The sequence below is a fragment of the Tachypleus tridentatus genome, chromosome 6 (assembly GCF_004210375.1).
Source record: "Tachypleus tridentatus isolate NWPU-2018 chromosome 6, ASM421037v1, whole genome shotgun sequence".
NCBI classification, from domain to species: domain Eukaryota; kingdom Metazoa; phylum Arthropoda; class Merostomata; order Xiphosura; family Limulidae; genus Tachypleus; species Tachypleus tridentatus.
The window spans coordinates 87,988,281-88,003,396 of record NC_134830.1 but is presented as its reverse complement, the minus strand read 5'-3'; the positions used below and the strand labels follow the sequence as shown (position 1 = coordinate 88,003,396).

Genomic DNA, 15,116 nt, shown 5'->3' with positions numbered 1-15,116 from the left:
TCCGTGCCATGTGACAGGCAGGATTCCACCATGGACAAGGATATAGTAGAAAACATGTCAAGGTTTTAGAAATACAATGAGCAACTGCTTGTATAATAGTCAGTTGCTGCTGCCACACAGTCATCTACTGATGGCTTAAAGACGATGGCAGGATCAAGTTCTACAAGTGCAGTGAAAGACGGCCAGTTTGCCTGATCCAGTTTCCACCAGAGCACGCGGGTTGGGTGGCATCGAGCACAGGCAGTCTCTCTCAAGATTATAGAAAAATGATCACTGCCTCATGGATTATTATCAACCCTACGTGAAAAATGGGAAAATAAAGTAGGGGAGCAAATTGAGAGATCAATAGCAGTAAAGGACTAACTAGGTGCCTGGAAATAAGTAGAACAGGATTGAAAAGAGAAAGATTGAGATCAGAGAGCATACACTCTACAAAGCAACCCCTCCTATCAATATCAGCACTTCCCCAGAGGGGATGATGTCCACTAAAGTCCCCCAGGATGGAAAAGGGAGACAGCAACTGTTTAATGACAGCATCAAGGTCTGATTGATCATATATCTCTCCAGGTGACAGGTTGAGAAAACAAGCAGTGATGGTATGATCCAAGGAAACTCGGATGTCTACGGCCTCCATGGGTGTGTCGAGTGGCAAAGACAGGGTGGGCACATGCTGATCAACCAGCAGTGCCACCCCTCCATCACACTCCCTGTCATTTCTGTACAAAACAAAACTGCCAAAAGGTGATTGTATTGGCAGGTTTCAGAAATGTTTCCTGTAAGGAAAGACATACAGGATGGTAGGAAGCAATCAGTGCTTTGATGTCATCCAGATTACAATGCAAACCCCAACAGTTCCATTGTATCAAAGTGGCCATTTTAATTTATGTGTAGGTGAATTGGGTGGAGAACCCTTCTGTTAATGACCATGTCTTTTTTCTTTACTACCTTTATTCGAAGGAGGTCTACTGACCTCCATGGATCCTGCCCTGGGTTGATTGGACAGGTCTTTGCTATTGGAAGAGGATTCCAGCAACTGAGGATGTGAAAGCATGATCCTTTTGCATCTTGGGGTGGGAGAAGAAAATGTATCTGAGATAGTGCCTGTACCCAGAATCAAAGGAAGTGAATCTTGAGATTTGTTGGAATGTATGTTAGGGACAGAGATGTGTGTTGATGTTGATTCATCAACTGTTTTAACTATGAAGGTCAAAAACTTTTCCTTTGGTTTGAGAACGATCCTTTTGGAGGCACAATGAGATCCGTCTGCACTCCTACTGTATTTGTGGAACAAAGTACAGCAGCATGAGTCTGATATGAAGTGGTGGACAGCAATTTTCGAGCCTCAGGACAAGTAATGTTATAAATCATTTTCAAATGCTGTACCTCTTTTTCTTCCAACCATGTAGGGCAAGGATTAAAGTAGGATGGGTGAGAGCCACTGCAACTGATGCAATGAGGGTCTGTTTCATACTCATAAGCATCATGGTCCTTACCACTGCAATGAGCATATGTCAAGAAACCAGAATATTACATCTTTAACACTGACACTGGGAACATCGGATAGTGTTTGGGATGTATGGCCGTACCCTGCAATTAAGATAACCTGCCTTGATGGTGACAGGTGGATGTGGTGATGTAAATGTCAAAATAAGGACACTAGTTGGCATCGTAATTCCATCTTTCTGAGTGGAGATATGCCTCACTGTACAAACTCCTTGAGTGTAGAAACCAGCAAGAATCTCCGACTGGGATGTTCTTCAAATTCCTCTCAACAATAACTCCTCATGATGAATTGGAAGTAGCATGAGGAGTAACCTCAATAGGTATATCCCCTTTGAATGCAAGAAGAGTTCACTGTGTTGAGATGTGGATGTTTCCACCAATATGTCACCAGATCAAAGCTTCTTTACTGACTTTAGAGAGCCAGCAAGTCCCTCTAGTCCCTTCTGAAAGAAAAAGGAAGACATCTGCCCTAAAGGTTTGTCTGAAAGAGAATGTAGGATAAGAAAATAAGGTGCAAGAGGTATTACAGATGTTGAGGATTGCTGCTCAGAATCTTCAAGATGTGGTCATTTACATATGGACTGTTTTCTCACTATTTTATTTAAGTTTTTATTTGGAATATCCATGATAAAAAAGGGGAATTTTGGTGTCCATTGACCCCATCCACCATGGAGCCCTAGGAGGGGACAAACTACAATGTCAAATAAGGACACTGCAGCAATTCCAGGGTTTCGTGAGCACTATACCCCAACACCCGCATCAGATACAATGTCTACAACACCTACAACATCCAACACTGGTACTTGTTTGCCCCTATCCAAGTGAACCAGCTGACTGATCCATGGGTACCACCCCAAGGCCACCCGTCTACAGGAGCTCAAGGCCAAAGTGGTGTGTTTGGGTTGGACTCTTCAACCACCAAAATCCTCTCCTCCCCTTCATGGGTTGCCACGCACAGCAAACACGTCGGTGGATGTTTAGATCCCAGAGGAGGTAAACTAAAAAAAACAGAACCTTCCCTGGGAGGTCCCCTCATCACATACAGGAATCCACATCGAGGGGCCTTTTGTGTTTCAAATTCAGAGATTTATTCCCTTTTCCATGATGTGTATTAAAAATAGGTAAACTGAAAGGAAGTATCAAGACATTTTCCACAATACCCAATATGTTTTAATTTTTCCTCAGAGAATATTTTCTAGTTATCTCAAATTTTATCAGCATTATAACTAAAAGGCTTAGAATGCTCAAACAAAGTAAAAAAACAGGCCATTATTGGTAATCATGACTGCAAATTTTCATGGAGTGGAAAAGTCCACCCTGAGAAGATTACATGAACCTAATAACAGTGTACAAGTTCAATGCTTTTAATGTAAAGTCACAATATAATCAAATGCCAAAAATGCATATTATTACATTTTCACTTCAAAAAAGTAAGTCAATGTCAAATAAAAAATTAAGTCTGAAAATAATACTTATTACATGAAGTAAAAGGCCTATTTATTTATTTTTCTTATGCAAACTTTTTTTTTATCAGTACATAAAATATAAATAAAATTACAAATGTCTTTGATTTGCATTTGAGTACTTTTATTGTTAGTAATGAAAACATTATAAAATACTCATCTCATATAATTGTAAAGTTTGTTTTTAAAGCATTAAAATCAGTTGGTCATACAGTAAGTAGGAAATGGAAATTTAATACTTCTTCAAGATGAACTGTTTATGGTTCACATTTTAATCTGCTGACTTCTGCATTAAAATATACTTTTAATGGCTATGTAATTTAGTGATTTTCCCTAAAACATTAAACTTCATAAGCTTTTAATTTCAAATTATTAACACTTCATAGTTTCTTATAGTACATTAAATACTGTCTTCTTCCTATAGTAGTAAAGCACAACATCAATTGGGGAAAAATTAAAAAAAAAAAAAAAAAAAGAAAGAAAGAAAAAGATCTAAAAGCAGTGATAGTTTAAGCTTACTTCAATAAAGAATAATAAAAATGTTACTTAAACTAAAGCACTATGTTATAAAATTACTATTTTGTAAATTATTTTGGCACATGAATGTGACAGGGCATATGCCTTACATTAAACTTTATTTAAACATGCAGAGCTTTGTTTTGTTAGATATAAATTACAAATTTTATTCTTAACTCAAAATGATCAGAACTGACTTAATGCTTCATAAAATATGAATTAAAATAACAATCACCTGTTGATCAAGAGTGACCAAACTTTCCTCTTCTATCTCTATTTCTCCTTTGTGAGTTTTTTTAGTGTGATGTGGATGATTTGCTTGCTCCAGCTGGTCTAACTGTTCACGTTTTATCATTTCCAATGTCTGTGAAAGTAACACAAAATAATCATGATGTGTAATAAAATCTCTAGTCAAAAGATGTTTAAATCAATTATAACTTATAATTGTACACCAATGAAGTCTATGGAGTTGTAAAGCCAATATTTTCATAAAATATTCAATATCTATGATAACGCATTTTCTTTCTTTTTAAAGAATGACTGATAAACATTTTTTTCTATGAGTAGTATCTCATATGAAGTTTTAATGACAAATTATGGTTACAATCACAACATATTATGACTATAATTTGTTTAAAAATAACTATTTTGTCTGAAGACACAAAACTGACATTCTGATTATATTACTCAAATCAATCACATTGCTCATTCTTATTTAAATCAAGTTATGAGCAAGAGATAAACTATTTACTGTATTTCATATTAATCCTTTCACGACAGGTCATGAATCAAAGGTCACATCATCACGTTTGTTGACTTGCATTCAAAATTTTATTGAACTACAATTTTATGAATTTATGTCAATAAGTTTGGAATCAAATTTTGGATTATAATTCAAACTTTAATGCAATTTCTTAATTTAAAAGTAAATTTTAAAAGAACACACCTAAATATATAGATTTTAATGAGTCATGTGGTATGTTGTATGCAGCACTATTTAAAATTAATGTTTGTGATGTCAAAATACTAAGTCTATAGTTTTGTACACATTAGGAACTCATATTACTAATATTCAAAAGCTAAAATAGTAAATATGAATCTGATATATTTTTCTGAGATATGGCTTGTGTACTGAATAAAACATGGTGGCTCCATGCAACTCTTCATTTTTTGAAATAGTCCTTTATATACATTTACTATAGTGTATGACATGTGAATAATGAATTGACAGCTTAGTAGGTCCCTTTAGTGGTTTTCTCAGCCATTTTAATCTGTCAATAGGCTATCACAATCTTTAAAACCAAGATTTCATGAAGGTAGGATGTATCTTTAGTCTGCTCAAGATTCATATTTTTTAAATTTAAATACATCTTAATTACTAAGATTTATAAATTATAGCAGCATTCTTTGGTATTGGTGTGATTGTTTATGATTTCTTGGTTATTCAACTGTAGATATAAAACCTGAAAAACATTTTGTTTGATGTCCTCTATGTGTGCAAAATTTTAAAAGCTTGACAAAATATGTCCAATAGTAACAGCATTCAAAGGTTGTAACGAGAAGATATAACTGTTTGATTTACTTCTTGATTTACTGTTCTATATTTTAAGAAAAATAACTTATTTATAAATAATAATAATCTATATATACATATATAGTGTATAATAATTGAAATGTGACTGTACAACACAAAATCCTAGTCCACTAAAACACAGCCAAAACAGAGAAGACTAAATGTCAGTTTTATATAACTGAATATGTAACACGACTGCACATGCACCACATCAACGCAAGTTCTGTAAGTTAGCTAGGCATGACTGGAAGGTCAGTATGATAAAAAAATAATGAATATATGTGTAAATATACAGTGTTATGAAATTTAAGCTATTCAGACTAAACATTTTTATTTTCGTTATAATATGTAGTCATTATAGCAGGAAAAAAGCATAATTTATATGTGTTTATATATATAAAGAAAAAGTTAGGATATAATTTATATTTATTTCCTAAGTTTTTCCTTATGATGGTTACAAGGTTGGTCAAGTGACAGACCCCACATAATAAAAGAGTATAGATAATAACATAAAATATGGTCTTACCAAAAAGAGACATTGAAATGTATTTAGGAAGTTACTAGAGATTATGCAAATAATATCTGAGAATTTTGAAATGAAGAATAGTTTTTTTACTCATAACATGTAATCACTTTGCACTCAGACTAGTAACAAAATAGAATAGATATTTTCACAATCAAATCTTTCGTAAAAATATTTCATTAAAAATCTTTACTAAAAGTTTTCCAAGTATTGTGAAGATACATATCCTGTATCAAAACGTACATTACAAATACTTAATGTGTGCAACTGTGTAGACAAACTTGTATATTATATATAGAGCTTGTTATGAAAGGGTTTATATAACAGTGATTAAATATCACATTTCATTTACTTATGTAATTAGCTGTAAGCAAATCAAAATATCTCATATTAATCTGCTTCCTATGGGCTCAGTAGACTAGACTCACCCTTTGACCACCAAAGTTTTCAAACTATAACTTTTGATATATCTTGTGTAGCTTCACAAAATTTGGCAAAAACTTTCAATAAAAATTACAAGTATTTTGAACATAACAAATCAAATTTTTTAAATTAAGTATGCTACTAATAACTGTCTGAATTTATGGAATAAGAGGAGCTGCTATTGAAGCAGCTCCTTTTATTTTAAATATAAAAATACTTTTCTTAATCTCAAAATTTCATTTGTGTAATCTCTAAAACTTCCTAAATAAATATTAAACTTTCTTTCAGTAACACTTTATATATATTTATATTTTATCTCGTATTTTTTTCTATCCTAACTCAATGTGCATTTACTCAATTTAGAAAATATATAACATACAGTGTTACATCTCTGATGAGAACAAAATGCATTACTTTCTAGAGAACAACAAAAACAGGGCAGCTGGAATGAGGCAAGCTTAACAACTTCGTTGGCCACATTATGTAAGCCTACATATATACAGAGCAAATAATAAGTTCAAAAATAAATACTTTAATAAAAAAATAATACAAGAAAGAAATGCACAGTTTATTCAAGTACCATATTGGCTACATGAAGTTTCTGTTTACCTATGGCAGGTCTAAAAAAGATTACAGTTTCATTTATATTTATGTATAGCAGATCAGTATGTTATTTAAAACTGTTTTACTTAGGTCTACATTCTTCATATGATCTATTAGGTTGTCCAGAAATAAATGTTGGAATCCTCACAATGACATTTCGAAGCTTAATATTGTGTAACTTATTGTTAACTGGTTGGTTTAATCCAAAGTTTGTCATTTATAAGGTGTCTTAATTGTCTGCTGTTTCAACTTTACTCAGAGTAAGTTTCTAAACCCCCAAGGCAGCAAGGAAAAGAAGAACTTTCATCTGTTTTTTTCTCTATGACTTCAAACTAAGAAGAAAAGCTACCAAAACTACACAGAACATCAACCAGGCATTCGGCCATGGATCTGTTACTGAACATACAGTTCAGTGTTTGTTTCAAAGGTTTCAACATGGACATGAAAATCTTGAAGACCATGAAGGTTGTAGAAGGAAACCATCTTTAGATGAAAACACATTAAGGGAAGCAGCTGAGACAGACACTCACACAACAGTACGTGAGCTTGCAGAAAAGATAGGCACAAGCAAATCAAGTATTGCCAACCATCTGAGTATGACTGGAAAGACAAAAAAGTTGAATATGTGGGTTCTGCATAAGCTGACTAAAGATCAACAAAATCAGCATTATGAGACCTGTCAAGGACAATGCTCAAAAAATTAAACAAATTGGGAATTGAGGTTCTGCCTCATCCACCTTATTTCCAGACCTTTCCCTTACAGATTTTCATTTTATCAAGCACTTTGACAACTTTTTGAACAATAAACACTTTCAAAACCAGGAAGCTGCAGAAGAAGCTTTCAGGGAGTTCACTGACTATAGAAATTGATTTCTACAGCAAGGGCATAAACAGCATTGTTACATGCTGGCAAAAGTGTGTTGAAACAAATGGTACTTACTTTGATTAAAAACATATTTTTCTGAACAACCTAATATTTAAAACTAGGCAGTTGTTGATATGCCAGGTATTACACTAAAAGGAAATCATTGTTCATTACTTTAAAAAGAGTCAGCAAAGAATTAGCCTTTATAGTAAGAATAATATAATCAGCAAATAGATTGTACACCAAAATCAAATCATTTATATAATTAATAAATAAGAGAGGGACCAAGGATTGAACCTGAAGAACCCCACAATGAAGGCAAAGGAAATGAGTCTTCATTCCATTAACTGAGATATAACAATGTCTATTTAATAGGTACAATTTTAAAAATATCATAAACATTACCACACAGATCATAATTAGTACACTTATACAGTAAAACTATGCAATTAATACTATCAAACACCTTGACAATATCAAGAGCAGAAAAAACAGGTTTCTTAGCCTCATAAACCTTAATATGTTTCACAGTAATAGCTAATAAACACTTTTCTGTAAATTTGTACTTATTGAAACCAAACTGTAAATTACTTATCTTATTTTTGTCAAGAACCACAATAATTATACTGAAAAAGATACACTTAATAACATGAGTGAATACAGAAAAGATGGAAACAGGATGATAATTTTCCACTCACCCTTATAGATGAGAATGATCTTAGTAATTTAAAGAATCTCAGGAAATTTACCAGTTGAACATGTTTTATTTACATGTACAGTTAAGAGTACAGAGAGAGAGAGAGAGAAGAAGAAGAGGAAAAAGTTGAATCAACATTTGGTTCTCCACATATAGACAGAGTTCCAATTAACATCACTTAAAGCAAGCTTAAAAGTTTTCAGGGTGTCACCATTTAATAAGTCTTTTTGGTATTGTAATAAACAATATTTCTAGAAATATTGATACAGAAAAGGACGATGTTAACACATAATGATTTGAAATATCACATCAAATTATGTTAGAAATTTAATGCAACAGTTTGTTAAAATATTATCAGGTTTATACAGCACCCCCTACTGTCCTTGTAGGTTGTAAATACAAGAATGTGCATTAAATGACAAGCATAAAATTATTTAATTCTAGCATATGGCTATGATGAGTCTTACTATATCAAAAAAATTCATATTAAAACCTCCTAGAAAGAATACAGAGTTGTCTAAATTGATAATACCAACAAGTGATTCCAATTTATTTGTAAAATCCCTTCATGTACCAGAAGATGGATGATAAACATAATAAAAAGTATGAAATTCTTCAACAGTAAAACTACATAACTCAATATGATCAATTATAATAATAGAACTGAAATTAAATTTATACTTTAGGCCAGTACTTGTATATACAACAATTCCAATACCATCTCTAGTATGTCTGCCAATAAAATCTATATTAAAATTTAGTAAAGAGTGTGGAGGTATTTTTTGACAAAACAATGATTTAAGAAATACCTACATATCATGTTTAAAATAACAATAAAAAAATAAGTAATCACATATTCCTTTCAGCCAAACTTCCCAGAAAAAATTTGTTCATATTTCAGAAGACCAGTTGAGTCCAACACAAAATGAACTCAATCTGGTACTTCTTTTAGAAGTGAGCCTCATATATTTTTTTACACTGATATGTTTCTTTCCATAAAGGACTATGTCCCATGTACTGGTATTGCAATAATGCCCACTAAACAATCTCTTGCTACCACTATAAGCCAACTTCAAAGAACCATCTTTATTTTCTTTTTTTAACACCTCGAGTAACAGTAGTTGGGTTCCTTAGAATTTTCTTTGTACATCAGACTAAAAGAAAGTCTCCTTCAGGTTCTTCTTTTATTTCATCCTCAAAAATAGATCTAACTTGATTCTCAAATTAGATAGTACTATTTTCATTAGTTCCTTTATTATGACCTTTTTGTTGATTGTATTAATTGTCTAATGCTCAGTTTTAAGAACATCAGCAAAACTTTACTGTGACATAAGTTCAGTTCCAACTTACTCTCAATTCTACTGACAAATTCTTCCAAAAAACGAGAACTACTGTCAGGATAAACTAATATTTGCACATTGGTAATTAGATCACTTAACTGATTTTTACCTTTTCATTTCAGCTTGGGAACTAAATTTCTGAAGTTCTTCAATGTACTTCAAGTTGACTTCAGCCATATTAATATATTATTTACAATGGCTGTCTTTACTTTCAGAACACTTAGATTGTTTTTTTAATTTACAGATAATGGTAAAATCTTTGTACATTATATTTACACGTTTGATATGAAACTTTAGTTGACAGATGAAAAGAAATAATAACATTTAATTCTTGTAAGGCATACACACTGCAGTTTTGGAGGAGCAAATTTCATACATCACTACAAGACACCATCTCTTACTTTAATATTTTGTTGCACTTTAAACTGTATGTAATTAATTATTACACCATATAATCCCTCCGTAAGCAAGTAGCTTGCATTACCATGTTGAATTACACAATACACAAGCTGCTCATGAGCATACCTTGAAAAGAATTAATTATTTTTCATTATCTTATCTATTCCAACATAATAAATTTCTAATTTTTACATTTTATTTACTTTTACAATAATAAATGAAGAATATGTAGGAACAATAAATATAGTACTTACTTGGGTCTCCCCCCTTTTTTAAAACACTCAAAAAAAAAAAATGTCTTGCAATTATTAGAACCTTCCTGGTTATCTAACTATGAGATAGAGCTATTAAAAATTCAGCTAAAGCTGTCAGTTCGAATACCATGATAAATTTTGATTTTCTATTGGTAAAAAGTATAAAATGTCAGAAAAAACTATTGTTAATTTGTGATGAAGTAGATGTGACAGGTAGGAATGGCAAGTTGTCCTATTTGTTACTATATGATTCTGTACACAAATAAATAAGAATGAAGGTTACAAAAATTATGTTTTGCCTAATTAGTACTTATATTATGATGAGTAATTGATATTAAGTTTCATACTTCTTGGATAGGTGGTAAATCAAATAGAAAAGAGAGCAAACCTACTTAACATATCTTAATTCTCATACTAGAAATGACTGATATTTTTTCTTCAAACATTTCTAATAAAATTAAGAATTTAGAATTTATATTAAAATTTTATTTACTAACTGTGTATTCATGCCAAGTTTGGTCTCATACAATGCAAATAGTTTAATTAAATGTTTAATGCAACTTTTAAAAAGTTGTTAGATGCACTTTGATCTGCCCCAGTGAAAGGGTTAAAATTAAAAACACATACATACTGAATTCACAATAAATATTTAACAGACATTCAACAATATATATACTCTTCAAAAAAAGAAATGCAAAAGGGATATTTTTGTTATTTTAAAGAGAAATATATGTAATAACATTACAAGCTCAGGGCACGTGATGTTACACGTGTTAAGGCACTGATTGTCAGACCAAAATGACAATAAAAGTTGTGCACTTTGAAAACGGAGGAAAACATCGGATTTTTTGCCAAATTGCATTCGTGTCCAATAAATCTGTGGAGAGATCTGCATGTTCTGCAAGTGCAACATGTGCAAAATCCCTATAAAAGTGACGGGTTCTCGGTTTCCATAGCTCAGTGTTAAGCCACCGACAAGCAATACAGTTATGCCAAGACTGACTGAAGCACAACGCAACAACGTCATTGGTCACTTGGAAGCAGGTGAATCTCGATCAGATGTTGCCATAGCTGTGAATGTCCACCCAAATACCATCACAAGGCAATGGAATCGTCACCAACAACATGGATCCACTCGTGACCGTCCACGATCTGGCAGACTTCGTGTGACCACGCCCGCACAAGATCGCTACATCAGGTTACGTTGTCTTCGGGATAGGACCACCACTGCAACGTCTACTGCCTCAACCATACCAGGGCTGCGTAGGATTCCCAATCAGACCGTACGCAACTGTCTACGAGATTCTTAGGCCCCATGTGCAACCCATCATGGTGAACGTCAATGACGTTTTTCAACAAGACAATGCCCGTCCTCACACAGCACGACTCACCACTGTCTTCTTGAGACACCACAACATCAACGATGTTCCCTGTCCCTCCAGATTTAAACTCCATCATACATCTTTGGGATGAGTTGGACCGACGTCTGCGACGGCAACAACCTCAACCGCAGACTCTACCTCAGCTTGCAGCAGCTTTGCAGGCTGAGTGGACAGCCATTCCACAGGATGTGATTCGTCATCTCATCACTTCCATGGGCTGGAGATGCCAAACAGTTATTGATGCTCATGGGGGGCATACTCGTTATTGACGTTGAGTGACGTTAAACTTCAACTAGTGAGCGTGGACTTCGCCTTTGCAGAGTTTGGATGTTCAGCAGTAAATGTGCAAAGTTTCACACATGTCATACAAAACTACCCGGAATAAACTTGTAAACAATATGTCTTATATTTTGCCTTTCATTTTTTGAAGAGTATATATATATATATATATAATCAATGAAATACATCACCACCAAAATAAAGGTACAATGAAAGTTCACATGGTTTAATCTTGGCATACATGCTTATTTTCTTGCTCTCTCCACTTCATAAGTTCCTTTGACGCCATCTCTCCTGGAGACATTCGGACCAGTTTTTCTGGAGAAATGCTGGACTTCAGTATTTTACGAAACAACCCCTGGTAAACATACCAAATGAAAACATAAATAAATGATAAAAATAATCATATTTTTTTGTTGTTAGTCCTTTGTATTGCTACAGTCTTCAATTCCTATTCCAACACTTTTAAATGTATACAGACTCTCTACTTTTCAACATACATGTAGTTTTCTTATTTTTTTACAATATATTTGAAAATAAACCAAAATGTTTATTCATTTATTTATTTTTGTTTTTCAATTTTGAACAAGATAATATCTGAAGACCAAACATTACAAAGTCTTTTCTTGACTTTAATTAAAATTCTATTTAACTCATAAGTAAGAAATGCCACTATGCCAATATTAGAGGAAATTTGCTTAAGTGACAGCATTTCATTGTTACAAATCATTAAGATTAATTGATAAACAAATATTAATTTATTAAGATTTATATCTAAATTTAGTACTTTATCATACAGTTACTAAATTTTTTCAAAATCATATAATTAATAAACATTATAATGAAAAACTAAGAATTAGAATATTTCAAAGCTAAAAGCAATTTCCTGTGCAAATTTAATAAGTGTTAAACTTGACTACAGTTGGGACTTATTAATTTGTTTATAAATGGTATTATTAACTACAAGTGCGTAACTAAAAAATCACAAATAACTATATTGATACCACAGAATTCCATTATAATTTATTAAGTTTAGTAACTAAGATGTATTTAGATTTTTAAAAATATGAAAATTCAAGCAGGGTAAACAAAATAAACCAACTTTCTTGAAATCCTTGTTGAAAGAATGTTTATTTTTTCACAGATTAAGATGGCTGAGAAAACCAGTAGGGGGATATTCTAGCTGTTGATTAGTTATTCACGTCATATATTGAAGTAAGTGTATACAAGGGACCATTTCCAAAAATGAAAAGAGGTGAGTGAGATCACTATGTTTGATTCAGTACATAAGCCATATATCAGTAAAACAAAAAGATACAAGGTTCTTATTTGATATTATAGCTTGTTAATATTGGTAATTTGAGTTCCTAATTTGTACAAAATTATAGCCTTAGTATTTTGACATCACAAACCAGTAATTTTAAACAAACCATACCATGTAACTCACTAAAATCTATATTTAGGTGTGTTATTTTAATATTTATGTTTAAATTAAGAAATTAACTCATATATAGTATTTAAGTTTGAATTATAATCTACAATTTAATACCAAACTTAATGACATAAATTCATAATACAGTAGTTCAATAAAATTTTGAATGCAATTTAATAAATGTGATAACATGGCCTTTAACTTCTGACCTGTCAAAAGAGGATTAATTCTCTCATTTTCTAATAAATGAGAATTATTTTGTGTTTTAAATTACTTTCAATATCTCTAAACATGATTTTTGAAATAAAATGATTAAAAATTACAAGACTTAGCTTTTAGTACCTATCCTCTATCTGAGGGTCAAAGGTTAGTTTGGAAATACAAAACTAGTTATCACTACATTACATTCGATATTTAAAACTAAAAAGCTTTTTCAGTGAAATGTTCAAATTCTGAGTCTGAATCACTGTCCTCAAGTAGCTGGCACAACTCTGTCACCATAAATGATATCAAAGCCATATATTCAGGGACAAAATTTTAGTTAAGATAACAAATTAAAAATTATGATTTTTTTGTCTACAGAAGATATTAAATACTTACTAAAAGCTAGAAAAATTTTGTGAAGATGGCTAAAACTTATAGTATGGAAACTTTGAAAGTCAATTTGGAGTTATGTGATCAGTCCAACTGACCAAGCCCATACTGAGAGAGTTAAGAGGATTTCTGTCATGAGTTTTTAGTAACATTTTTTAATTAACATTACAAAATCAAAACATCTTTATCCTCTTAAAGTACTGAACTAAGTATTAGTACTTGATCATAAATTAACTAATGCAACTTTTATAGGCTTTGATTTCATGGTGTATTTTTAAATTGATACAATAAAATCGAAACTGACATATTTTTTGTATGTACAGGGAGAATATGTTTCAGAGGATCATGACTTATGAACATCAACTATAAATGAGTTTTTATGAATATTTATTTGCAAACATAGTAAGTACTAAGACAGACTTGCTTTTAGTGATTTATTTGTCAGTTGTGATTGCAAAGATAACAACCTCTATTACAAACATGCAATTAAAGAATATACAGATACTCTGACGTTCTTGTCATTAACCCTTAAACAACTGGAAAATGGTAGGTAGTAGCATCAACTAATGATGGCTGCTGTTGAAGGGTTATTTTGACTGCAGCATCTCAGAAGTCTAGATGCATATTATATGAGGAGATAAGACAAATTTTGCTCTTTATTCATAAAGATTAAAGTCAATACTGTTATGGGAGCAAATTATACCTGGAATATTATGGTAACATTTGTTTTGAAGAATAGCTGTCTTCTTTAGGTCATAATTTGTGCATTTTGTAAAAAACATTAAAAAATATTTTGGCAGAAACTTCTTTTAAAGATAACCTACACAAGACACAAGAAATGGGTCACCATTTTGTTTGATTTTAAAATAAGAAATGATGTAAATCAAAATAAATTGATAATTAAATAATGAAAACATGTTTTGCTATCACCAATACGGATAATAATATTTTTTGTTTGAAACAAACCATGTAGTACAATCAAGCTATCTCTAAACCATACAAGTTTATATTTCACAAATTATTCGGTGTCTCCTCTTTGAAGAAACTGCTGTAGCTTTTAAACAGATATAAAACACACTTTCAAGATTCACAGAAATTAACATTTTTATACCTATATAAAAAAAAGAGGTGATAATTTATTCTTGTTCTATCTAGTCATATTTAAACTTTCTTTGTAACTGTTTTCAAAGCTGTATTTTATTAGGAAATGATCAAACCATTTGGATATGGCACAATAATAAGATAACAATCAAGACCTCTAAAAAAACTG

The 15,116-nt window shown here is 31.9% G+C and overlaps 1 protein-coding gene across 3 annotated transcripts in view; it reads right to left on the bottom strand.

Annotated features, from left to right (window-relative positions):
* LOC143252975 (uncharacterized) overlaps positions 1 to 15,116 on the bottom strand; it is a 173,124-nt gene that overhangs the window by 46,647 nt on the left and 111,361 nt on the right. For all 3 annotated transcript variants that reach the window (XM_076505946.1, XM_076505945.1, XM_076505947.1), the window contains exons 11-12: positions 12,062 to 12,178; positions 3,718 to 3,846 (exon numbers count right to left, since the gene is read on the bottom strand). In XM_076505946.1, coding sequence (XP_076362061.1) covers positions 3,718 to 3,846; positions 12,062 to 12,178 — 246 coding nt within the window. The remainder of the gene's footprint in view (positions 1 to 3,717; positions 3,847 to 12,061; positions 12,179 to 15,116) is intronic.